A 27895-nucleotide genomic window follows, 5' to 3' on the forward strand; every position below is an offset into this window, starting at 1 on the left:
AGAGAGGTAGTATCTTACACTGTTTACTTCCCATCAAAAGGCAGAAGGTGCTGTATGTAAATGGACACACGCAACTAATTCAATTTCATCTGAATCTGACAGTTTAATCAACTYAACTGATACAAGCGTTTCATTTGGCACTACTCTTTATTTTCTTCTCCACTTCAAAAATACTCTTTAAAAACTAAGACCTTCCAATATTACAATATTTCAAAAGAGAGTGAGGGAACACGAAACAGCAGCTATGGAAAACGAAGCAGCTAATTATTCAGGAAAAAAACTTTTCCAAAATAATCTGCTACTAGTTACTATGGAAAATTAACTACAGTTTGCAAGCCACAAAGTAGCCTTCCCTACAGAAAAAGAAAACCATGGTGACAGTTTAATAAGCATGAACCTTAACAAGCACTTCAGATYATTCTTCTACTGTCAACAGTAAAGGCTTCAGGAAAGCTTAGTACACGGAATAACAATCTTATTTTTCCTCATCAACTTCACATTACCACCTAAAGCTGAAATGTTGACAATTAAGCTATTTGTTCTTCAGGACAAACCTAAAAAGAAGTCAGAATTCTGACTTACTAAAAGAAAAATAAGTTTGAGACAGTCTTGTATCTAGAAGGAGAATATACTATTATGATAGCCTTTACCTTCAGAAGAAGTTTCTATGTTTACCCCAATAAGAATACTGATCATTTAAAAATACATCTTCCAACTTATACATAAGCTTTATTTAGATAAAACACTGTATTTTCAGCATATATTTCATAGCATAGACTGAAGTTCAGTCACGTCTACCCTTCAATAATGAAAACACATCCACAACATTTTTCACAATCYAAAGCATACTGGTAAGATTGAAAGCAATCAGCCTTGAATGACAGATGAATTAATAGCAGTTCTAAAACCATTAGGTACAGACTCTATTGTCATGCTTTTGTTTAAAGCAAGAAAAAAAAAGGCAAAAGAAGTAGAGGGTGTCTAGGTCAGCAAAGTCATCAGTAGCTGATGGATGCACTTACAGACATTAGAGAAAAAAGGAAAATTGGTGGAACATAATACCCACTTACGAGATTTTCTATGTTAAAGATAGAAAAAAGGCCTCAAGATTTGCTGCAAGTCTACCTTGTTCAGTGCAGAAGGTTTCCTATTTTTAGATAAGTATGTCAAAGACACATTTAACCCCAGAAATGCAGCTTGATGCATCATCACAGTATTAATTCCTAGACATTGGTAGAATTCATTCTACCAAGTACATCTTCTGGCAACAGCCCCTACGAGTAATAACTATGATCTCTGGGTAAGGAACTAGGATGTAAGGAAGATGGAAGAACTGATGTTCCAGACCATTCATGACTGCCAGCAGTTGTATGAGCAGGAAATGCAACATTTTTTTAATTGGCAAAATTGGCCAATATAACAGMTTCCTGTAACCCAAAGAAATGCCCCTCTCCCCAGCAGCTGTTTCTACTGGTGGGACCCCACCTGCAGTGCTGCATCCAGCTCTGAGGTCCCCAGCACAGAAGGACATGGATCTCTTGGGGTGAGTCCAGAGGAGGTCACCAGGATAATCTGAGGGATGGAGCACCTCTCCTATGAGGAAAGGCTGAGAACTGGGATTGTTCAGCCTGAAGAAGAGAAGGCTCTGGGTAACCCAACTGCAGCCTTCCAATACCTGAATGAATCCTACAAGGAAGATGGAASAGACTTTTTACAAGGACAGGTAGTGAGAAGACAAGGGGAAGTGGGAGACATCTTTCAAACTGAAAGATGATAGGTTTACATTAGCTATTAGAAAAACCTTTACTGTGGGGACATTGAGGCACTAGAACAGGTTATGCAGAGAAGKGGATGTTCCATCCCTGGAAGTGTTCAAAGCCAGGTGAATGGAGCTCTGAGCAACCTGGTCTAGTGAAAGGTGTCCCTGCCCACGGCAGGGTGGCTGAAATGAGATGATCATTATGGTCCCTTCCAAAACAAAGCATTCTGTGATTCTATAGCGACTATGGCAACAGCCAAACAGTTTTGTCCAGAAGTGTTCAGCAAACACAAGGCAGATTAATAAAATTATTGTTATAACTTAGGTGAGATGCACCATTTGCAGACCTGCAGTGTCAGCAGCAGAGCATTTTCCATTTTAAAGGCTAAATTTTTGTATAGGACATTCTGTAATCCCTCTAATCATAATGCTACTATTTTCTTGACCAGGGAATTCTATATTTTTCCATCCCCAACAATGCAGCTGTGTCATTAAAATACTGCTTTATTTCTGAAKCCCTTAAAGTAGCTTCATAGTGGAAGCAGAGGGTTTGGATGGCTTTGTGTAACAGCTTCACAATGAGGCAAGYAGCAGAACAGGCACTGTAAGTACATTACACATCCACACTGTAGGAATTGCTTTTTCCTCTAAAAGCCACTCCATCTTTTTATCCACATTTCTTTTTCCCTGAAGTGAAGTTCTTTTAAATGAGGCATCTGTGTCTACATGTATCTATAGTATTAGACATCCCACTTATTTCTGAAGTACTACCACAGCTTTTTACTGCTTATGTTTGCTAATACGTACTGCAATTGCTGCTCCTTTTCACACTAATGTAATGGGAAAGAACACAAATTTCACATTGATAGCTTCCACAGGCCAACAGGAGTCAGATCAGACTACACTTTCTTCCTTATGCTCTCTCAGCTGCCTCTTTGTAACCATCTGCTCAAGGCAGCCCTATACAAGGACTGCTCCCTGCAGCAAAAGCCACCTCGTTGCTGTGCACTTGTGTAGCYCCGAGCACACCTCAGGGTCACAGACTGCACTGCTTCCCAGGAGCCAGCACCTTGATGGCTCCACATGCAAGCATTTGTGTGCATGCAACTACCGAAAATGTTTTCATCCTTGATTTTTTTCTGAGTAACAGTCCAACTGTTAAAAAGTCTAATTGTAAAAAGCCTAACAGAAATTCCTCTTCCTAGTATTACCTGATGGACTGAAGCCATAAATAGAGCATGCTTGCACTGGTGAACTTCATAAAGGATCCCCTTAGTTTGGAATGCAAATCAATAATGTCTTTGTGAATAAACTTGTTTATTCACCTGTTCTACTTACACCACCTGAAGAGGTAAGAATTAGTCTAAACTCATTATTTTGACTTCCTATGGGGAGAAGAGCAATAGGAAAATAATCCCACTTTGAGAGGAGGGGCAAAGGCGTACACAACTAACACTCCTTTCCACCTGTCCTTCCTTTCCCTTGCTGTCCTGGACAGAGCACAACAAACTAATGTGTCAAGATCTCCCACTTCCACATGGYTCCTGTCAGGGCAGATGACATTTTTCAGAATCCCATACATGCAGTCCTTGTGAACAGGATGAACAGGTGAAGCCAGATCTTTTATGCTGAATGTAGAAACCTTGCTATAAGGATGTGAGCCTTCATATTGAACTATTTATAACCAGAATGGATGATACAACAATAGCAAAAACCATGCTACAAGAAGAATATGCTTGGATTTTGAATCAGACATTTGTCCTCCTGTGGTAAACTGGCTTACAGGACCCCAGCAGAGAGAGATGTTTCTTGTTTTTCTTGCTTGTGAGAGTGTGGATTCTGAACTAAGCAGCTGTATTTTGCACTACATGTACAGTTACTTCACCACTTCATTCAMTCCAGTGAAATCCCAGAATGATAAATGAAACACCACTCTCACTGCCTTGAAATGCACAGTCACACAGCACTGCCGTTTCACTGCTCAGGATAAGAGGCTTGTTCACTGCACCATTCAGAAACTTCGGGCTTCAGCCAGAGGTCACAGTTGTGAATGACAGGCTGAGAGGAAAGGATACATACACATCAAACATTTCAACCCCCAATTTACACGGCTACTTCTAACTATGTAACACATGAAAAAGTCTATTGAAAATCGAGATAGAAGCAGGCACACTAATTATTTTGTATTACTAATAATCACAGAATGAGACACTAGAAAAACATTGTCTTGAAGTGTAGTTATTTCAGCTATGTTATAATAACATTTACCAAATATTTTTAAATCCACTTCAGACATACACGTACACTGAGATTATGTGCCCATTTTTATTAGTCATAAGACCCAAAGCAGTACATGGYGTTTTGTTACTACTGCAGTCAGAGTTGGGAGAGGGGAAAAAAAACTGGGAAAATAAAAAAATCATACTCACACCATATCTATTGACTTTCATTGGGGTAATTTGATGTGAACACTGGTAATCTGTTAACTACTTCTCCACAAAAGTAAGCTACAAAAAGCAAAAGATCTGTCACTAAAGTAACATTTCACCATCCAGGGTCAGCACCTCACTCAGAAACATCAGAGATCTGCAATTCAAACATCTGCCACATAATTGTAAAGCAAAATCTGGAGGAGTGGTACAACCCAGCTAGGATTTTGCTGAACCTTCACTTCAATAGAAAAATGTTTCTTAGCTTCAATCAGTCCAATCTGGTTTCTTTTCCCCATATCCTGTGGCCACCAGAAGTGTCACAAGAGGAAGATAATAGGAAGACAACACAAAATGGTAAAAYCCCATTGCCTCAGTTCAGCGGGCATTGGTGTCTCTCAAGTGCAAAAAAAAAGGTGGGRGTGGAGGTGAGGTTATAATGGTTTTTGTTGGAAGGGATCATTATGATCAACTAGTTCCAATCGCCCTGCCATGGGATCAGATTGCTCAGAGCCTCACCCAGTCTGGCCTAACACTGTCTGCAACTCCACAGCAGCACCTTGCTACTGTTTTTCTYATCCAACTGATTTTATAAGCTTGACCAAAAAGGATAAACACTGTGAAGCAGAAGCCACTGATAAAAAAAACCTGGATAATGCTTCTGGAAAATTATTTTTCCTAGTCTCTTGTTAGAGAAGAGTACCAGGACATTTTTTATTTAAATAACTAACAAAATTTTAATATTTCTAAGAATTCTAATAATACCCTTATTACTCAAAAGCCTTATGTTTCTGTGCTTGGACACACTTGACACCCCCCACACTTCCCAATCAGAGCAGATCCCTCCCAGGGAAGCCAGTGGAACTGTTTGCACCAGTCAGTCCTGAACTGGGCCCAGTAAGGTGAGATAAATTCTTATTCTCTTGGTACTGAGTTCAGTCAGCCCTTCAGTGTTCAACATAATTTTGAAAAAACAGGTTTTTTTAGAAAGCAAAAGCAACCAAAATGACTAATGAGCTATACTGCAACAGAAAGTACAATCTACTGGTATCTAYATAGCACTAATCAACAGAAGACAAGAGCTTCTCACTTCTTTTACCAGTTTCTTTCCAAAGTTTTCGTGAACATTTTAAAGGACTGTTAATTTGTCCCGAGTCAGATAAAAAACCCTGCAATTGCTAACACAACATAAAAAGTCTAACAGCAGTGGTTGCCATTAAAAAGCCTTTACTATTTGCTACTGCTGCTACCATATAATGTGACAAAATGTGTCACCAGACATGCACACCTTACTTAGGACTCAAAACTCCCTGAATAAATAACCTCCTAATGAGCAGATTTGGGTCTCATGCTCACCACCAGGGCTTTGTGAGTGCAACATGTGGGAGGCCTTCATAAAAGTCAAACTGCTGCAAGAGATTGTTTTCTGAATCTCCTTAGAAAAGCTGCCTTCTCTTAAAGCCTGTACTCAGAGAAGTACAGGACTCCCAAAAGCATAGAAAAACTTCTGTCAGTTTGTTTTTAACAGAACTATACTCTGTGACCATGATATTAAAACCAAACATATCAGACATAAGAGCCAGAAGTAGCATTTAAATGAAAAAARGTAATAATTCCAGAAAACACACGTAACAGTGGTTAAATACAGGTGTTAAAGAAATAATTTATATTTTAAAAAATATGTATTAGAAACTATCCTTGCTTTCTCCAATGAATTTTTCCACTYTGCAGAAATGGCAACTTAACTGCCTGAATTGTTTTTATATACCATGAATGCTGAGAAATCCATTACTGATCAAGAAAATGTGTATACTAATATACATAAATTTWAAAAGGAAGGTTTTTTACAATTTATATATTTTTCTAAATTTGTATTCTATCCTGTACATTATCAGAGTCTGACTGGATTACATACATCAGTTTAGCTATGAATAATCTTGGCCGTTTTTGGACTTGCTCACATTTGTAACAAGATTGTTAGGGAACYAGCTGAGGGAGACTCAGTTCATTGTTCCATTTTCTATTATAATTCTACCTCAGTCAGCCTGTATTAGATTCATCAGGGACTTATAAATGAATGATCCTTCACTGAAGCTACACTTTCTGTTGTCTGCATCCCAAATACAAAAACAAACACTTGTACTCCCATATTTACGTTACAGCAGCTGCATAAAAAGGAACTTTAAATCTGTCTGTAACCCGTGAATTACTACTGTTCTTCAATGCCATAGCTGACGACAGAAAAAGAAGGACTTCTGACACTTCATTACCAAGGAGATTTTGTTTGTTTCTTTGGACAGTAAAACCAAAGGTGTTAAAAGTGCTGGAAGTGGTCTCAATGACAAATCAGAAAGCTGAAAGCAGAGGCAAGAGCTGAGGAAGCATCATAAATTATATTCAATACATTGCATTGCTTTGTGCAACATAGGCCTCACTACATGAGGTATATGTTAATATTATTTGAACACATAGGATTGCAAAGAAATCCTTTTAAAAATAACTGTGCAATGAAAACATAAAACAAATGGCTCTGCTCACAATATTTTATTTACAATACCTTCCTCTGTTCCTGCTTATCTTTCCTCTGTACAGATATGATTGCATGGATGAAGTTTCCTAATAAAAGCTTAATTCAACTCTTAAAGCTACACAAGTTAAAATCCTATTCCATATTCATATTTTAGATGATAAAGCAAAACAATTTTTAAATTTAAGGCAGAGCAAGCCAGAAATACCATACACCTCAGGCTATAACATATGAATCCAGTTGAAAAACATCACTAAATTAATACAGACATAAAAGACAAAGTTACTAATGAGGTAGCAATACATTCAGAAAAATAGTCCATTACATTTGCTTGATACTATTATGCTAAGCTTATTCCATTAAGCTTAAATTCCAAAAATTCAGTTTGTTTGCTTGTTTTTAAATCTGAAGCATGCCCAGTTTTCTAACTAAAGCTACTTCAATCAGATGTGGRAAACCAATAGGTGATTTCAGTACTTCGAGAGCACCATGCTTCCCCTCTTCCCCAGCTGTCTCCAGCAAGGACAGCCTGTTTTATATTCATCAGTCCAACAATTACAGCTCACACAGTGAAAACARGCTCCTTACATTAAATCACTGACATATTTCATTCTGATTTTTCATTAGGRTAAGTCTTTTGCAAGCAAAGACAAGTTTGATATGACTGTATTCCATGTCAGCTACACACAAGCCCATTCTCAGCTGGGAGATCTGTTGCRCCATTCAGCATCTTCACTCTCAAGCTTCAAAGATCTGCTCCAAGTTTAACACACCTCCTCAGCTTTCAATACAGAGCAGAGTTTAATCTCCTGATGTTGAAACATGAGCAGGGTTATCTTGCTTTTGTGACAAGCTGGGTGAATGCCTTATTAGCTGAGGTTTGTCTCAAAACCCATCCAAAATGYGGTGGTCTTGTTATCAAATGGATATTTCAAACAGTAAGCACAAACCTGTTCTCCAAGTGTTAATGAAAAATCAGCAAGGTGCTTGATAATTGACCACCAAATAGTTAGCAAGTAATAGGATTTTTTTAATTGTTGCAAGTCTGGGATGAAGGATCTAGTTTGATGCATTAAGACTGAATGAAATTAGTGAAATTGTATTAATTTTAAACTAGCTATTTTAGATAAAAATCAGAATGAAGAACTCATAAGAAGTCTTTATGTTCAATGCTACTGCTCAAAACATTTAATGCTGTTTTATTCCAGAAGTGAAATACACAACAACCATATGTGTATTATTTGTTAGATTTATTGTCTGTTGGCAGTAGAAAATACTCCTATTTGTTCATTGAAATAATTTCTATTGCCTTTTTGAACCCTTAGAAAAAAAAAAAAAAAGACACTCATTTTATTTGCTCTAATAAYTCCCAAAGTGTCAGATTCAGTAAAAACTCCATTTTCCACTCTGCAGAAATTACCCTCAAACTCCTGGCTTTAAGCCTTTAAGAATCAGAAAGACTGAAAAGGCTTTTCAAGAATGTTGTTTTATTTTTCCTTTGACCCTGAAACCAGCTTCCTTGGTTAGAGCCTGGTGCTAGTAAYACCAAGATTGTGGGCTCAATCCCCTTAGGGGCCATTCATTTAGGGGCTGGATTTGATAATCCTGGTGGGGTCCCTTCCAACYCTAAATATTCTATGTTTCTAGTTAAAAATTACAAATTATAGGACMAATTACTGTCCTATACCAAAGTATCTGGAGCACACACTGTATACACTTACACATGATAGTCTTGTCTKCTGCACTCATACAAGAGGCAGCAGCTTATGAATAAGAACAGACACTACATTTGTTTTCAGGAACTCATCTCGGAACTATGTTTGTTCACTGTCATATGAGACATAGAAGAACTGGCCTGGTATTTTACCTAAAATGAGTTAACAGTTTATTAAAATCAGGCACACTTATAAAAATCCACATATTCATATATCCATAGAASTTTTCTTCATCTGCCCCAAGAAAAAATAAATAAGCAAACAAAAAAAACCTCAAGAAAAACCTGTTTAGGCCCATTCTGCTTGCTACTCAAATAATCTGAGAAAAAAGTCTCCACCATGCCTGAAAATTAGAGATTCTATTATTTTAACTATCCTCATTTAGAAAAAAATAGAATAATGCAGTATTCAAGATGTGTGTGTACTAAAACCCCACAGTAGTACCTTGCTTCTGTAACACCCACTTCCTCACACTGCTATTTWTATACTTTTATTTGTCTTTAACAGAATGATAAATGCTTTTTGAGCAGAAGCCAGGACTTCAAGAAGCTTGGATTCTTTAAGACTCACCAAAATAAATAAGAAGGCAATCATACCTACCTTAGATATTTCTGGTTCCACTTGTCTCTTGGGTGTCTCTTTTGACTCAGGCCCTTTTGGAGTACCAGTGTTCTTAACTGCGGGTGATTCAACTCCTTCACCTTCAAGTTGCAGATTAATACCTTCTGTGGGGACAGGGTGATCAATACCATTTGGATTCAGATTGCAATGGATAGCTGGGAAAGAAAACATGAGAAACACTGTTTTAGGAAAGAAGAATCAAATGTTTCAAACATTTAGCACAAACTACTGATAAGTGCCATGTGGTAACCAGAGCTTTGTCTCAGACCAAAGCAAATGAACCATCTGTACCTTGACGTAGATTCAAGGTGAGGTATTTGAGAAAGAAATGAGAGGAATGCAGCACAGTATGAATTTATTTAGTGCAGGCTACCATGTGGAACTGTGCTCTGCTGGATTCACTGCAGCATCCAAGACTCYCAGCTTACAGCTTTTACTAAGTATTCATCATGCAACCATACCTATTTTTTCTTTCTAGGCAAACAAGGTTTTCTGTTACATTTTCAATTCCTACAACATTCTTRGTTTTAAAGAATGTGGGATAAGTAAGCCATGCACAAAAAATCAGCAAGTCAGTCTCTGCACAGAGTAATGACTTATCCAGCTGATTATCTCCCCTTCAGTCCTTTGTAGCACTGCAAGTTACCACCTACACCATCCTAACAAGCAAGAGGGATGTACTCCCTGGGAGTACATAATGAGGTGAGGACTAATGACAGTAGAATAAGGAAAGCATCCAGAGAAAAAAKAAAACAAATGCAAACCATACCACAGAAATGCCTATTTAGAACTATGGCARTAGCTTTTTTTCCTGCCCAAATTTTCAGTTTCAGCACACACAGATAGTAGTGRTTTTATAAATGTGTGGATCCTGAGGAAATGTCCCTTTGGTAAGACTGACTTTTGCATTTATGTTCCTGCATAACTGTGCTACTTTTAATTAATGGTCCCAACTTCCCCTTAGTGCAAAAGACCTTTGCTCTGATACTGTGATACAATGTTTGACAGATCTGAATAGAAACCTAAACTACAAAATACAGCCAAAATAAAAGCTGCACTTCTACCCCTTAGAAGAAAAGGGTGGAGAGCTGGGGAAGGAATCAAAATTGCCAGTTTCTACCAGCTACAGATCAGCCTTTGAAAGCCTCTTATGGGACACTGGCTCAAGGTGCCAGTGAAAGCCAAGGGCTCCTTAACTACAGCACCTTTTGAAAATCTATTTAGCTTAAATCCCAGAGCTTTAATTGAAAACTTTGAGCCTAAGTTACAGCAATTCCTTGTTACAAAATTAAAGCAGAGGACAAAATGTTGACCTTTTTCCCTTGGAATCTTTAAAAACATCCACATATTTGAAAAAGATAAATGATCTCTGCAAACACTACAACACCTACATCTGCAAGCCAGGGACAGGAACACCTCCTATGGGAATTTAAAATGAAATTTGATTCTGTAGTTTATATTTACATCAGTGTGCCTAAAGACACCAAAAAAATTCTCTCTCTCCTAGATTATATTCATCTACTATTACYTAGCTCCTCTAAATCATATTTACCTACCTGAAGCAACTACTAACCACTACTACTACTACTACTTCTTTGCCTATCCTCCAGACCACAGAAAAGATGAATGCAATCTACCAAGACTGACTTTTTCACTGCCCAGTGAGGATGAAAACTGGTTAGTAACCAAATGAATTTCCTCCTTTATAAAAAATGGGAAGTTATCTTAACCAACCTGTTAAAGTACTCCAAGTATACCCTGCTCCAGCAAGGGCTGATCAGCAGTGAAAACACATTTGGTATTGAACACGATCCATAAAAGTCCCTCCAACTGGCTTCTGCAAGGATATTGCACAGCTGAATAGGAAGACTCCTAGAGACACCACTGAAACCCCAAAACACTACAGCAACATTCAGAAACAGACAGTTTTTAGCTGTCAGCCCAGTTCCAGTGCTTACCAAAGASAAATTGCATAGCACAGTAGGACTTAAAACCACCTGGAAGAATACTGCCAGCATCAAGTTTCCCATTACTTGCAACTCCTCTCTTCCCAGTGACCCCAAACAACAGAGGGTGAATGGTGGCATGGGATGAACAAGGAAATCCTTCTGGCTTATGACACCAATTTACCATGCATTAGAGGAAGCAAACGATACAGGTTTCAGTAACATGGTAGCCTGATGACTAACCTTATCTCCTTCTATCTATAACCATGTGATACACTTGACRGATRAGGGAAAGGCTGTGGAYGTTGTCTGCCTGGACTTTACTAAAGCCTTTGATACTGTCTTCYACAGCATTCTSCTGGAGAAATGGCTTTTCATGGCTTGGACTGGTGTATYGTTCACTGGGTAAAAACCTGTCTGAGTGGCAAGGCCCAGAGAGTGGCGGCTAATGGAGTTAAAGCCAGCTGGTGGCTGGTCACGGGGGCTGTTCCCCAGGGCCAGTTCTATTTAATATCTATCAACAGGCTGGAGGAGGGGATCAAGGGTACCCTCAGAAAATTTGCAGATGATACCAAGTTGGYTGGGAGTGTTGATCTGCTGGGGGACAGGAGGGCTTTGCAGAGGAATCTGAACAGTCTGGAGTGATGGTCCAAAGCCAATGATGTCCTAMAAGGCCAAGTGTCAGGTCCTGCACTTGGGTCACAACAATCCATGCAGTGCTACAGGATGAGGAACAGTGGCTGGAAAATTGCCTGWAGGAAAAGGACATGGGGTTGCTGGTCAACAGTGACTGAACATGAGCCAGTSTGTGCCCAGATGGMCAAGAAGGCCAATGGCATCCTGGCCTGTATCACAAACAGTGTGGCCAGCAGGACCAGGGCAGGGATTGTCCCCCTRTACTCAGCACTGGTGAGGCTGCACCTCAAATCCTGGGTTCAGGCCCCCAACTACAAGAAGGGCTGGASTGAGTCCAGAGAAGGGGAATGGAGCTGGTGAAGGTTTGAACCACAAACCCGATGAGGAGCAGCTGAGGGATCTGGAGGTATTTAGTCTGAAGAAAAGGAGTTTCAGGGCAGACCTCATCACTCTCAACAACTGCCTGAGAAAAGACTGTAGCGAGGTGGGGGTCAGTCTCTTCTCACAGGTAACARGTAAYAGGACAAGAGGAAATGTCCTCCAGTTGTGTAGGGAAAATTTAGATTGAATATTARGAAAAAATTCTTCATGGAAAGGGTTGCCAGGCATTGGAACAGGCTGCCTGGGGAAATGGTGGAGCCACCATCCCTGAAAGCATTTAAAAAACATGCAGATGTGGCACTTGGGGATGTGGCWAGTGGTGGACTTGTCAGTGCTGGRTTAAGGGTARGACTTATTTTAAAGCTCTTTTCCAACTTCAATGATTTTATAAGTCAATAAGCACCTGGATGGCTTAAAAATGAAATAAGTCACTTTGCAAGATGCTGCTTGACTCTTAGCCCATCATGCATTCAAGAGTAATGAATGTTAGTGCTTTTTCAGCAATGCTTTTTACTGGGCTCCTTCAGGATAYAAAAGAGAAAAAATGGAAGAGGTTGCTAGCAATTACATAGATGCCCACTACCTTTAACTGAACACAGGTGAGTGGTTAAAAGAACCACAGGCTGTCTCAGGGGACTTTTCCAGAGTTGCTAATATTGAAAGGTGGTGGTGGGGGGAGAGCAAGGAGAGGCAATATTGTTATTTTCTAGGGTATTTATTTCCTAAGCAGAGTAAGTATCTCAATCACTTGGCAAAGCTTATCTTTGTCATGATGCATCCTGACTCCAGCTCTATTATTTTCTTCTAGTGCTACCTCCAACCTTCGGCCACGCAGATAGGAAGTAAGGAATATTTGCTTGCATAGGTCTGTTATTTCCTGTTACTACACAGAAATACATAGATCCATCTCTGTGGCAGACAGAGGCTACTCCTCCCTCCTTTTACATGTCAATACAAACTAAAATGGTTCCTTTTCAAGATTTTTTAAAAGCAGCAAAAGAGCTCAATGTTTGGTCAATAACAATTTATTCTCTTCTTAAATCCACACCTTATATCATTTTAGCTAGATAAGGTCAGCTCTAAACTCAGGATCAACTATCAAACCTAATGGGGCTTGGGAGGCTGACAGCACCCACGGCTAATGTCCCACAGAACTGAGTCAAACAGCTCCTAGAAAATAATCACAGGCCACTAACTTTACCATAGCCCAAGCACTCTGACTCTCTTAGCTGACACATCTTAAATGCCTTTTGTTTGGAAAAAATTCTACCTACAGACAAAGTAGTTTCTGGCTAAGGTATTGTCCAGACCATTACTCCTTCTTATTCTGGTACAGGCTAATGCTTGCTCATCCTGCCCTCTGTATTCAGACCATTTTCYCACACTGCTCCTTTAACAGTACCCCTATTGCCTCAGCACCTCTCCATTCTACCAAACTACATCCACCTCATCAATCCCAAACTGTAACAGTACATCAAGACAACAAACACCCTCCAAATCAGCTATAGTATCAGCCTAATTGCACTAGATAGCAGCAGTATCATTAGGTTTTCAAACTAACCTCTTCCARTGTTCTTCCATACAATCTCAATATTCATATATCATCCACATGTCTCAGTAATACAAYCTTTCATCCAGTTTCAGATCACTTCCTATTCTCCTTTCCCTGCTGAAAACCCCATCTCAGCTGATTAATGCCATGTCTCTCTTCATACTCCCCCAACAATTGTTGTTCAACTTGTATTGAAAGCTTTCTGTGGTGGGAACTTGCTTCCTTTAGAGGAAGGAGGGTGGATGTTCTGTAGAACTCTGACTGCACAGCAACAAGCACATAATGAATGGTGCTGGCTGACACAATAACATAGATCCACAGATTACATTTATGAAACAAACTATTCTTTAAAACAAAGGTACTTRAGTGCTCTTGTACTCCTAACTTAATGGTAGAGCTGAGTCTAATAGAAAATACCCACTTTTTCAGAACTGAAATAAAAGACTGCTGAGATCTGCCAAGTTATGAGAGTGAAAAGCTCCGTGAGAAAAGTAGCAAGTGGAGCAYCCAAAATGGAAAAATGATCCCACATCTGTCCTAAAAAAAAAAACCAGGGAAATTATTGCAATTAAAAAAAAAACGGGAAATTAACACAACATGGTGTGTTTTTTTATGTATGGCAGAACACAGACTCAAGCCCTTTCTACACATATAGAGCAAGATAATTTGTTGCCCTGCAGAAGCTGGCTGATAYATGTGAGCCAGTTCCGTGCCCACACAGATCCTTACAGAGTGCACATGCAGTTTGAAAGGAGAGCTCGCAGGGCAACAGGAATGCTCTGTCCCCCGGCTACCTTTCTCCCATGCATGCCTGCCTCCCAGATGGCAAGCAGCCAAGAGACAGCTTGTCTGAGCATGCTTGATGGTACACAGAAGTCATCAAGAGCCATCAAAAGTTACTGGCATCTGGGGGCAAGCCTTGTCTTTTCCTAGAGGGTACTCTGTGAATCCTGTCTGGAAAAAAGCCTGAAGGCACTCTTCAAAACACAGCTTTGATACATCCAAAGTTTTGCAYGGGCAGATGGAAAGTCTTTGTCTCTCCATCTGTAGGCTCAAGGCTTAACAGATAAATCTATGATCAATTGCTACCTCTGTGCACTCACTGCCTACCRTGTCAAACATTTCATAACTACGTATTTCAGTGGGAATACTGCTGGCTGCTTAAAATTTTAAGCAGATCAATTAAGGCTACATTAAAGCATATTTGGCAGGTACTTGAGTTACATGCAATAACAATTGTTCTATTCTAAAAAGTGATGGAGTAAAAATAGCATCTTCTTACTCATGTGCCCTGTTCTGTGTGCATCATAGTCATATGCTAGCTTTTGCTATTCAGAGACAAAAAGCAGGCACAGGAGATACCCATCCAACTTCTAACAATCCTTAGAAAACTTTCATGTGKCAAATACTGGCAACCTTACAAGCTCCATTTTATGTATTCATTCCCCAGGCTTAGCTGCACAATGCTAAGAGGTAAGTCCATACAATCCACCTGCTACTCCCACCATAAAAGGCCATTGTTGAAAAGGACAGACAAAAGTTCATCCATATAGCTTGAACATTAACAAACTCAGGTTGGTCATGGCAGGGACCTTATAAAAAGGGTCCAAATATCTTCTCAGTCATCTCAGTAGTCAYGAAGATTTAACAGGGATTTCCAGGGAAACAGACATTTGGACAGCAGCTCTCACTGAACTTGTTCCTTCCATCTCTGCCCTTTTCTTTGTCAAAAGCAAATCAAACCTCCAACCACATCAAATTTTGCAGTCAGCATTTTCAGTGAGAGTTCTGTACACTTCCAGATGCTGCATTTCAACCCAGAGTAGTCAGAAAGCATCCCTGAGGCTTTTTGCTTGCCTACACTCACAGCCTGCTTTACCTGGGTTGAWCAGAGAGGAGACATTCACACTGAGAGCACTGAAGTCTGGTTCAGATTGAGATACCTCCTCACACCGACCCAATAAGAAAGAAGGATCTGCACTGCAAAGCCCTTCTTGTATTTCAAGAAGCTTATACTTCATTAGTAGCTCTGCATATCCCTAGAAAACATGGGATTATTTCAAAGATGTCTGACCTGAGCAGTTAGTACCACTTCTACAACAGTAAAAAACAAGATTAAAACCAGCAAATAAAGATGGCTTTAATTTTTGCTATAAAATTTAGGATTATTTTGACTACTTTGTCTGGCAGATTTTTTTCTCACAGTAATCAGTTTCTGTAATTCCTGTAGATGGTCCATCTACCTCATCAATCACCTTCTAACAGGTTCTAGTTCTAAAAAACTATCTGACTTTTACCAACCAGAATTACTTCTCTGTCCACCKAATGTAAATTTATGCAGTTCCCCCATCACATCACTTTGGACAAGCTGAAAATGYAGTCAGTTTCACATGAATACAATTTGCTGCTTATGTTGCAACCTAATAAATACTGCTGGCAACCTGCTGAGCAAGTAACTTCAAGATTTTGCCCGCTTTGTTTCTCAAACCTGTTTGTTCAATGGCCGCAAAATCAGCAGCATACATAAAGAGAAAAGAAGCCCAGCAAATCAGTCAGGACCTTTTCTACTTCAATACAAATAACACAAATTCACCACAAACCTCCTGTAAGGCTGAAATCCCAAAGTACTTAACCGAAGTAATATTGGCATCTAGCTATCTGCTTCTGTTGGTCAGCRTCAAAAAGCTGCATTAAGCAATTACAAACATGTCCTGCCAAAAGGCAGGACAGCACTGAGCTGTGGAGTGCACTGTAAACTGCTGCTACTGATGAGCTGTACCCACAGCTTGGAGTACAAAGCTCAGGCAGACACAGGCAGCAAGCCTTGGTAGCCACTGACACACACACCYGTACCTGCAGGTCCCTCCAGAGAGTTGCTTGTCTTTCTAGCCTCTCGTTATCATGACAACTAATTCATCAATTAATCACTTTAACAACAAACATGCTTCTTACAAGACGTGGATTTTACAATCAAGTCTTYGTTAAAGCAATGGGACATGCCCAGCAGCTGGGAAGTATCTTGAAGAGCAAGTGACAGCTCAGCAGCAAGGAAGTGGACATTGAACYGGGTCAAGAGGGCAGGAAGGGCAGAACAAAGGGGACACAGGTGTAGGAAGTGGATAGAGGCAGAAAAGGATAAAGTGTTCAGAGATGGAGTGTTCACTTTACATTGCAACTGTGACTTTTGGGGCTTTTGCCTTTTTTACCCCTTTAGAAAATTTAAGGTAACAGCACTCCTGATATAATTTCCCTGAACAYCTCTAGCTAGACAATGGGGTAGTCAACCAATGGTGACAAGCCAGTTACTACAAGCCATTCACTCTCTCCAGAAACAATGAAAAAATCCCCAAAACTAAAGACAAAGAAAACCACAGAAAAAGTGTATTTTCTGCAACAAGCTACTACACTTCATATACATCTCTCAAACATACTTCAGCTATGAGATGGTGTATTGGTAAAGTCTTGTACAGCATCAGAAATATATCAAGAAACCAGAATGAGTAACTTCGCACTTTCATACCTGGAATCAAACTAAACTAAATAATTTGGTTGAAGGCCAAACAAATCTTGTGTAGAGAGAAAAGGCCCCTTAGCTCTCTACAGAACAAAAACACTAAGCCAAGAAAAAGAAATTCTCTTCTTGTAAGRGTTGACTCTGCCTACTAAGACCCTCATCCCATCAAGATATGTATGTAATTAAATTTCTCCAGCTAAAAAATTTCCTTAGGCATTCTTTACAATTTTCCTACTAGAAACTATTTTATGTATGGCAATATCTACTTCCCATCTCCTATCTCACAGATTTTAGCAAATTCTGTAAACAGTTTCTTTTACACCTGCTCTTCAGGAGACAGACTGCATGTCATCACTATGCCAGATAGACCTTGGAGCCTCAGCAATGCAAGTTCAGCCTTTATAACAGCAACAGGATTTCATGATAAAAAGCAGGCACAGTGATTGGATAGCCAAATTATTCCTAAAGCATTTTCTCATTCCATTTTAATGAAGGTACACTTTGTACAWGCAGCTCTTGAATTCATGCTAGCAGCAGAGGTACATTGAAAAATGAACCTATTCAGTGAATAAATAATGCCAGGCTACCACAAATCCTGTACAGGTTTAGATGAAGAGGAGRATACTGACATATAAGGGGACCAAGTGAGCTATGCAATTAACTTAGAGCAAAATGGATCCTAGTGAAAAAATAATAAAGGTCACTTAGTAGCATGCATCACCTGCACATAAGAAAATAATTTAAGCAATGAATTAAAATACTAAATAGTTGGTTATTTGTTTTACAAACAAGAAGTCAATAAGAATGCTTGAGCAAGCACCTGCAGAGATTCTCTTGAATAGTGAAGCACTCTGGATTTCAAGACTGTGAGATGCACAAAGTTGCACGCAAAAAGAGTGCCACAAGAGATAAGAAGTATATGTACAAAAACAAAGAAAATCAATTGATAGATAAAGAGTGAGGGACATAAAATAACTCTCACAAGGAAAAGTGTTCACCATTACAATTGTCAGTTACCAACTGACTTAGGGCAACAGTGTTACCTACTTTGGAGTTTGCCTAAGGATTTCACAGAGAATATGGAGAGATAAAAWAGATAAATACCACCCCTGAGTATGCAACAAGTCTTCATCACTTCCACTGATCCTGGAAGAAACTTGTCTTTCAGTCACTGCTTAGGAAGTTGATTAGTCATGCTTCACCACAAATTATGTTTCTGAGAATGTCTCAAGTCCTAACAGTACTATTCAATTCTATGATCAGAAGCATTCCAGCATAGCATCAAAAACCATTTTTAAACACTAACATGCCTATCCAGCACACAAAGAACAGTTCAGATACACACAGGTTAAGTCATTATTATGGCATCAGAGATGCACTGTCCCACACATGCATCACAGATCTCTGCCTTTGCTCTATTCATGAAAGCTGCTGTCTGCTGAACTCGTGGCACAGAAATGGCTGCAATTCAGCTGTGGATCCAGGCTTTATTCCTTATCCCACGAATGATACACAGTCATCAAAATGCAAAGGAAAATACCTTTATTCATTCTCACTAGCATAACTAGTTTGCAATCTGGCAGTTGACTTCTGTTTTCAGTCCTGGCTTTCTCTCAACTGCCTAAAAGTTACCTCCTTTATCACTGTTCAAGGCTATCCCTTCCCTTGTACACTKAACTGAAGAGTCTGGAAACGCCTTCTTTCCTTCCCCCAGTAAAATTCTTCACCTCCTACTGCTTACTCATACCACTGTATCCTACTCACTCTAGTATCCCAGATGATTTGTGTAGCAACAAACCATCAACAGAGAGCACGCAGAGGACACTCTGAGAGAAAGCTTCTATTGATGSACATKACAATTCTCTTTCTTTATGTTTATGAAACAGCATTATTAAGTCTCTTTCTTGCTTTTACTAGGTTATTTRCAGAGAAGCAAATCAACTCAACCAMAATTGCCTCTGGGGGAAGAAAATAAATTTCTTTTTTWAAAAAGCCACAAAGACAGGGCAGAGAAGAGCAAATGAGTGGGGGACTGGATGGAGGTAATGACCTGAATGTTCAGCTGAAGAACTGGAGCTAGCAAAGTTCCACACCATATAGAGATGGACAGGGCTACACTATAGACAGGCTAAAATCCACACTGTCTTCCTCACACTCTTCTTCTTGCCAATCCCATCCCTCCCRTAACTGAATGTAGAGTTCACTTCAGCCCAAGTTCAGTCCCCTGCACATCTGCTTCCTGTATCCAGGAGCAGCACAAATGATGGTGAATTCTTATTGTTTCAAGTAATGAACCTGCTCTTTAATGCCAAGTTTAGCTCATGCTGCACAGAGAACAGGCAGCTATTAACAGCAACWCTCTCACTCTTTTACAGTCCTTTTGCCACAGGGCACTTCTGTAGAGAGAAGGAGGACCCTATGCAAAGGTGAGGGACCATAAAACCTACCCAAGGCCACCACAGCTGASATCTGTAGATGTAATATGCTTCAGGTTTTCCAGAAGGTCTCTCTCAGACCATATTTCATTTCAATAACCTCATTTGTAGAGGTTAGTCCAGGTGTTTCCATCCCCACCTGCTGTGGAGAATCAGTATTTTCCAGGATGGCATTCTACAGCTGCAGCCTAATTCAGGGCTTCTCCTTCTCCCAAATCCCATCGATCTGCCATAGCACACAGTTCCTCTTACAGAGCAGTATGAGTCTTACATACTAGGAAAACACATCTTATGCATCACAAYCCTGCCTGTTGACATTTGTATAGCTCAGTGCCTAATTTCCCATCTCCTCTCTGTTTCTGGGTTGTCCTGGCCAAATTTCCCTTTTGATTACCTGGTGCAATCACTCACCACTTGTGGTGAGTGGAGTTGTTCTGGACAGAGCACATGAGTTAGACTTTGTCATAAAAGTCATCAGGCTGGGTCAGACTAAAAGTCCAACCCTTTATGCCACTGCTTAAGAAAAAACAGAATGAGAACAGGGCATACATGAATTGATCCTGCCTTGCCACGTTAGGAATGACTCTCAAGGTTAAAAGTACATCTGGTGAACTCTGGRTTATATGAAAAACTACTTCCCTTTTTTAATTTAAAGCACAAAACCCTACAGTGTCATTGTTCTGCCTWGTGAACTAGTTCCTTTTTCCACCTTCTCCAAACCATTCATCAAGGCCAAAGGATTCTCTCCATGATCATCTCTTTTCCATACTGAAGAATGATAGTATTTGTAACCTTAGCGAACATACCATGTCTCTGACCAGCTGACTGTTCTTTTCTGTATTCTTTCCAATCCTCTCCTTTTGGGGTGTGGCAAGAAAAAACTGCAGGGACCATTCACAATACAAGAGCAATATGCAATGATTCAGAAACAATGATCTTCCTTGCCTCATTCTGAGCTCTCCTCATAGTTACAGAAATCTTATTTGCTATTCTGACCAGCTGCAAGCAGCCAGCTTCAGATGACTTCAAAATTGCTCCATTTTTTAGCCCTTTTCTCCACCTTTGCCTTTGGCATCTTCCAGAACTACTCCTTCTACATTCTCTGCATGTTTTGAACAGATAATTGAGGGCTGAGCTGTTCAATTGTTAATCTGCAAGGGTAAATACCTGTATCCATTCACTGACAACAGCTTTCATGAGAAATAACCCACAACAGGACTTCCCAGTTCTAAATTCTGAGTATCTTGTTCACAGAAAGGAGCATTGCATTAGAGATCACACAGTCTGGACAAAAGGAGAGACAGTGAAGAGATAAAACAGGGCACAAGAGGGTAAAGCTGTCTCAGACAGGAAAACAGAGAAATTTGGCTCCAGAAGCAGGCGCATTATCCCTATCAGACCAACAGACTCAATACTCTGAACTGAAAAGTAGCCCTCTAACAGCTCTACTACCTCTGCAAACTAGCTCTGTTACTGTCAGAGACCAATGGGTGAAACAAAAACTTACAGTGCTCCACAGATATCAAGTTCTGCACCCACCAGCAAACCTCTCCATGGATATCAGCTCAACAGCCAGCACCAGTCTGTGACTCTTGACACCATGCAGCTACAGAGCCTTGCCCTGAGCCTTTCACTGCTGTTCTCCTGCCATAGCCCTTGTGACACAGCAACACTGGGGAGCACTAGAGACTGGCTCTAAGTGGCTTGCCTGACCTCATACACTGAGCTGTAAACAAGAGGAACAAAGCTACACTACCTCCTTGGATGTTGTCCACCATGCTTGGACAATGCAGAAGAACTCTTCACCAAAAAAAACCCTCCAAAATCTYGAGAACAGTTCTATTTTATAATTTCCATTTAAGCAGTAACCATGAGATTTTACAATGTCACTACAGGTTTTGTCAGTACTTTCCAGTAGTATGTTAGGAAATGCRTTCAATTACTAACGACTGTCATTTGCTCACTTGCATTCCCTTCTTGGTGGAGAAAGCACATGAACTTTCAAAGCATCACTCCTTACCTTTGCCCACGTATTACCACCACCTGACAGTTTTAACCTTATAATGGGACTCAATTGTACTGAACCAGTAAATTTATCTTAGTCAACATCCTCCCTTAGCTTCTAAGACTTCCAAGTATTTTAAAGGGTAAGGTCAAACACTCAAGGAACTGTATTTAAAGTGGTTTACCTGAAGGTATTTYTGAGTTTCCAGAAGCACTCTTATCCTACAACCATATTTCATCAGAGGGAAACAMAGTACCACACCAAGTCTGTACTTGATACCTTGATTCCTGCCTAATATGGGTTTCTTTGTAAAAGCAGGGAGGGGAAAATATTCACATAATTTCCATCATATCCACTCTCCACTCACTCTGAATACATCCAAAAGAGACTCCATTGTGACATTCTTTGTTGTCACATTCATTATGGGAACTCAAATTCCCACCATGGAATGCACCTTCTGAACTTCAGCTCACAGCCTCCCTTTCAAATGTAGCAACATTCATTGGAAAGCTCTAAGCAGTGGTTCAAAGAAGAAAAGTACACACAACCACCAGGCAGTATGCACACTATGGGGGCAGGAGACAGGCTGTGCTTTTGCTGAGCAAGAAAATAAGTGTAGATGTTACAGCCCAGCAAGAAGGCTGCCACATGAATGTGGATAGGAGAAGACATATGTTCCAGTCTGGAATCTCATAATTCCTGATGCATAGTCAGAAAGTAACATACAGAACATAAGACCAAAGGCTGAYGATCAAATCTAATGCCTCACTGTCCAATGTAACTCCAGCACTGGTCTTACCCACGTCCTCTGCTATGACCCAAAGTGACTGTTTCAACTGGAGAGTTGAGATCTGTCTCTCAGTCTTGCTTCTAACTGGCAGCTATTTCCAAGCCACATGTCTGAGTCCCTCAAGCTAAGAAGAGGTAGAAATCACTGAAGAAAACAAAAACACTAATGGAAGTATGTGCTATTTTTGAATCACAGGGTTTGTTACTTCTTTGCTCCATAGGCAAGTAAATGTGCTGAAGCACCATCTATTCCATTCCTTGGAAACTTAGATAYGGAGACATATCCAGTCTGAGCTTGAAGTGGGTATAGGACTAAGACGAAGTTGAATAACTGAATACCTGTCAAAAGAGTTGTACTTTTGGGCACACCCTGGAACAGCTTGATAGGTACCTACACTGAAAGCTGCTTCAAAGCTGTCCTCTGGGYGATCCTGAACTCGCTTTAACATTCTTGGCAGAGCTAGCATAGCACATCTATGAGCTCACCGTATCTCAAGTCTCTGAAGAAACACATGGTAGCATTCAATATCCATGGAGTTGCTAGGCACTGAAGGCGTTCAACCAAGGTACAKCACATAGCTGAAATTCACAGGATCACTCTGACAGAAGTTGGTTACAAGCTGCAAATAACTCTGTCCTGCAGCAGTTAACCTGGATGCCACCCCCAAAATGTCCTAACCTCTTTTGAATCTCAGTTTCCTTAAGGATTACCAAGGGGTAAGGCTAGTCATTATAATTTTATGTCAGCAAGGTTCCAGTGCTTAGTAAAAAATATTATCCTGTAGCAAAATCCAGAGTCTCGCCAGCATGAGCCCACTAAAGAAGAGCCATAGGAGACTGGAATTTTACACAAACTTCCAGGAGGAACCTGCAACAAATGTATGTGGACTTTCCAAAGCCTATACACAACAAGAAAGGTGTTTGACCAAACTTCATTAAACACTTACCATGAAAGAACTCCATGACATAATTAGTACTTAGCACAGGAATCTCAAAGACTTGACATGTCAGATCTGCAGGGGATCCAACAGAACTGTGTGGGATCACCTGCATGCAGACATCATCTGGTGAGTKCTGTCAGTGTCTCACTTTCCTGTGCAATAACCACTGAGAGGGAAAGAAATCATCATTTCTCTCTCTTCCCCTTTACCACTGCTGCACAAGAGCAAACTGAAAAAAAATTTGAGAACACTGTTGCAGAGATCAAAAGCCTTTTTCTACTGGCTCTGACCTAGTTCTTTCATTCTTACTAGAAGGAAAAAAACCCACTTAAAGGAACATTGTCAAAACTGTTGTGTCTAAAAATAGATTTACCTTGGCAGTGCTCCCATCTAGATGGGCTCATATTAAGGAGTGCAAACTCACTTTTCTCATACACACACAAATCCTTTCATCAGTCTGGAAGCACCGGCACTATACAGTCCAAAGGACCTCCCAAGTCCATATAATCCCTTTTGGGACACTAAAGTATGGGAAGTATAGTATTCTCCAAATTCCCACTTCGTATTTGTAAGTCTACCACTGTCAGCTAACCCACTAAAAAAGGTTCAATATTTTCCTTAAGTAAACCAATGGACAAATGTAACATGTAGGTAAACCCCAGCACGCCATACTAAGACAGCTCTAAAATATTCAAATTTGAGGAAGACTTCAGCAATTTGTGAGATAAAATGAACACATTTTTCAAAGATTCTCCAAAAAGTGTAAGCTACAAAATATTTTTACCTTAGCCACTCAGAGCATTTCTGAAAGGAAAAACAAAAGAAAGACTYTGGGTTTGTGGCTGAAGCTGACAAACAGGCAGTTTCCATAGAACAATAGCCCTGGTGGAGCTGGTGGGGCAGCGGATGTTGGCTCCTGCCAGCAACTCCCATGCTCCAGAATTCATGCCTCCCTTGCGCCCCAGGGACCTTTCCACTCCCCGTCAGTTGCACTACAGAGCCAGCCACTTGCAAGTTTGCACAAGAAGCCAGTTGGCCTAACCATTCAGGAGCCTTGCTTCACTCTATCAAAAGAAAGCCCAGGAAGCCCATCCTAGCCAAGCTCCCAGCTGACTACTGCAGGGACTGGAAGGCCAGACAACCTCAGCTTAAGCCTTATTTCYAAGCTGATGTATAGGAGGCTATGCTCTCAAGATCCCAAGCCACAAACCAGGAAAGCATTTTTCCAAAGCAAACAAACAGAAAACCAAACAAAAGTCCCAGCTGTCTGTTCTTCCTGATGCCAGGACATTTTTCGACAAAACTATTCAGAAGATTTGATGGCAACTTTACTTTCGACTAAAGCAGGGTCGGTGCACTGTGATGATGGGAGTTATGAGGAACWAGTAACCTCTCAGCTTTCCAAACAGAAGCTGTAACGTCACATGTTCCTTTCCAAAAGTCGCAGTTCAGGAACAGAACACAGCTCACACCCAGAGCTCCAATATGGCAGAACATTAAGAGCGAAGCAAGCTTTTAAGCACAGCCACACAAAGAAACACAGCTCCAACAGAAAATGATAGATAATAAAAGACCCRAAATGTGAGTGCACTACATCCACACAAAGTAGTCATGGCCATATGGCTATTTGTGCTGAAATAATCATATTGCTGTGTGTGAGTGCAACAGAATTTTGCAAAGGCAAGAAAGTTGAGRGACAAAAAACAAAATGGGAGGAATGCAGAATAGACAGAAAAGAATGCCTGTTCTGAGACACCACAGCAGGATGCATCCTGGAGGAAGGAAATGAGAAGAAGGAGTTAAAGAAAAAAATCCCATCTCAGGAGAAGGGAAAGGCACTGCTTCCCAAAGCTTTAGCAGAGCTTTCCTTCATTAATATTTACAAAGCTTTTAGAGATTCTCAGATGGAGGGCACTGCAGATATGACAGGAATTATTACAGACCTGAAAAGATCTAGCAAACAGACTGAGAAGGACTTCAAGTAAATAAAGGAGGATGACATTAGTGAGTACACTGAAACAGGGGTTGCTGCTGGCATATGAACCATCTGGTGCATGGCAGTCCATTTCATTTACTTACTTACCCACTATTGGGCACGCATGCCCAGTTCATGTCACTATGCTTTTGCCACCAAAGAAGTAATGCTTTTATTCAGGACCACTACCTTCCTTCTTTGTATCACTGCAGTCTTCAAAACTGCCATTCAGTAAAACAGCTTGTGCATAAGAAATGTTTGCCTCATGAAGAGGCTTATGCTTAGGATGAACAACTTGGGATGTAGACAGACACCTTTTGAGACAGTGGTCTTTTTTACCTCTATTTAAATATGCATAGGAAGATGTTTTTCAGGGATGTTAAGCTCCCCACTGCCTCCAGGAAGCCTAAATTTTTGCTGGACTATCATTTACACTGTTCACTTGCTTCAGCATGATTTTCAGCAATGAAACAAGTGCCTCTGATAGAACAGTAGATCCCAGCATAACTTTGAAACAAAACTCATGGTAGTCTCGAGATGAACACCCCAAAACACTGACATACCCTAAATTAAGCACAGGAGAAGGGGTCACATTACTTGTTTGCACAGGATTCCTATATTTTCCCAATGGCACCAAACAAAGCAAGATGAGGTGCAAACCCCCAGGACTGTCATTGCCTCACTCTAAAGCGCTAGAAAACCAAGTGGATTTTGGAAKCAGACAGCAATAGAGCAGATCTGCCTTCTCCCATACACCTCTCTCCTCGAACTTCCCAAAAGCCCCCATGGAAAGGGAGCACACAGCCAACGTTAGACGGCTAAAGGGAATCCAGTATTTACTGAAAGMCCTAGCAAAGCATCCACCTTTACAGGTCTTGTAACTATCGCCTGAGTTACCGGGGTACTTCCCCAAGAGCCGAGCACCTCACGAACACCTCACAGCCCCCAGCTGCCCAGGAGCTRAGCATCTCGGCCCTTTGGCTTCTCCATCCTTCCCAGGGAAGGAGGGGCCGAGCACAGCTCTGCATCCCTGCCGGGGACGGCCGGGGTCTGCTGGAGCTTCTGAGCATCGCGGCCCCGGGTACTCCGGGGTCTGGGCAGCAGCGAGGGACAGCGGGGTCTCGCTGCTCGCGGGAGACSGAGCGGCGGCGGGCGGGGGAGGCGCTCGGGGCTGAGCGCGGCCGCCGGGGCCGCTCCGGAGGGAGGCGGCGCAGGTCGGCCGCCCTTGCCGGGAGAGGCGGCACCTCCGGGCTCGCCGGGAAGTTGCCGACCGAAGGCTCCGGGCAGCCCCTGCCGCCTACCCGCCGCAGGGAGGAGGGGTGGCAGATGCGGCCCGGCCACACGGCACCTGGCCCGGGGCAGCCGCGGCGCCTGGAAAGCAAACTGAGCACCACGTGGTGAAGATAAATAAAGGGACGGTGAAAAACCATGCCTTGTTACCTGCTGCTTCCAGGGACCGAGCATTTNGCGGCCCGGCCACACGGCACCTGGCCCGGGGCAGCCGCGGCGCCGCGGGCGGCCGGGCCGAGGTGTGAGGGGGGCGGCGAGCGCCCCGTGGGCGAGGCCGGGGCAGCGGGCGGCGGAGTAGCCCCGCCGGGTCACTGCTCTCCCGCCGGGCCGGGCCGGGCCGGGCCGGGTGGCCCCGCCGCGGCGCAGGTGAGTGCCCGGGGGAGGAGACAGGGGAGGGACCCCGGGGGCGGCGGGCAGGGGACGCGAAGCCCTTACCTTCCACCGCCATCCTCCCGGCCTCGCATAGTGCGCCGGCCGCCGACCCGGCCCCGGCGGCGCTGCCCCGGCCGCCCCCCCGCCCGCGCGGGCTCCGCTCATCTGCAGCCGCGGCGATCAACCTGCAGCGCTCGCTGACAGCGGGCGGGGCCGTGCCGCGGATCCCTGGGAAACGTAGTCCCGGGAAACGGGCGCYCGGCCAGGCATTGGCTTTCCCTGCCGCCGGCGGGGCCCCGGGGCGCCTCCCCGGCCGGGCAGAGACAGCAGTGCGGGGGCGGGCCGGGGGCTCTGAGGGGCGGCAGCGCTGGGGACCCCCGAGGCGTGTGTGGGACAGGGGCTGCGGGGCACTCTGCCCCAAGAAACTGCATTTCACAGCCCTGGGATGTTTCTCTCCAGGATTTCAGTCATCTCAGGCATCCGGGCTGTCGGCTCCGGGATAAGTTCTGTCCCCGTCCCACTGTACCACACGTCCTGGCCGGCCGGAGGAGTTTGTCCGCAGGGAAAGAGAAAGGCGCACACAGAGCACCAGGAACTACCAGTCAGCATCTCACCCTGGAGTGAGGCCCTCAGTTTTTCTCCATTCTCCATCCTGTCCCACTCTGACGGGTCTTCCACCAAATCCAGAAAACGAAGGATATTAGRGACACAGTAGTGGCGCCGTTAGTTCAAGTCGTCAGAAATCTTACACCAAACAGCCTGGCACCCTCGAGATCTGTCCTAGAACACTGGCTGTCTGAAAAACAGCTCTGGGCTTGTACACTTTCCAGTKTTATTTTGAGATATCAGGTTTTGAAGACTTTTTTTCCCACCAAAAGTAGCCATTTTTTCATTTTAAGTGCATAACAAATACTAACTACGTGGAAAGAGTTTATGAGTTACTCTACTCATCAAAGTTGTTATTATTAAAAAAAGAGGATGACAGCAAAGGGACTCAGTATACAAGAG

At 42.0% G+C, this 27895-nt stretch overlaps 1 protein-coding gene across 1 annotated transcript in view; it reads right to left on the reverse strand.

Annotated features, from left to right (window-relative positions):
- Positions 1-27060, reverse strand: part of SAMD12 (sterile alpha motif domain containing 12) — a 173001-nt gene extending 145941 nt beyond the window's left edge. Inside the window, exons 1-2 of the mRNA XM_057367849.1 lie at positions 26951-27060; positions 9031-9206 (exon numbers count right to left, since the gene is read on the reverse strand). Coding sequence (XP_057223832.1) covers positions 9031-9206; positions 26951-26963 — 189 coding nt within the window. The 5' untranslated portion in view covers positions 26964-27060. The remainder of the gene's footprint in view (positions 1-9030; positions 9207-26950) is intronic.
- Between the last annotated feature and the right edge of the window lie 835 nt (positions 27061-27895).

Source organism: Malurus melanocephalus, unplaced genomic scaffold, assembly GCF_030028575.1.
Source record: "Malurus melanocephalus ecotype Western Australia unplaced genomic scaffold, MMel_1.1 scaffold_3, whole genome shotgun sequence".
NCBI classification, from domain to species: domain Eukaryota; kingdom Metazoa; phylum Chordata; class Aves; order Passeriformes; family Maluridae; genus Malurus; species Malurus melanocephalus.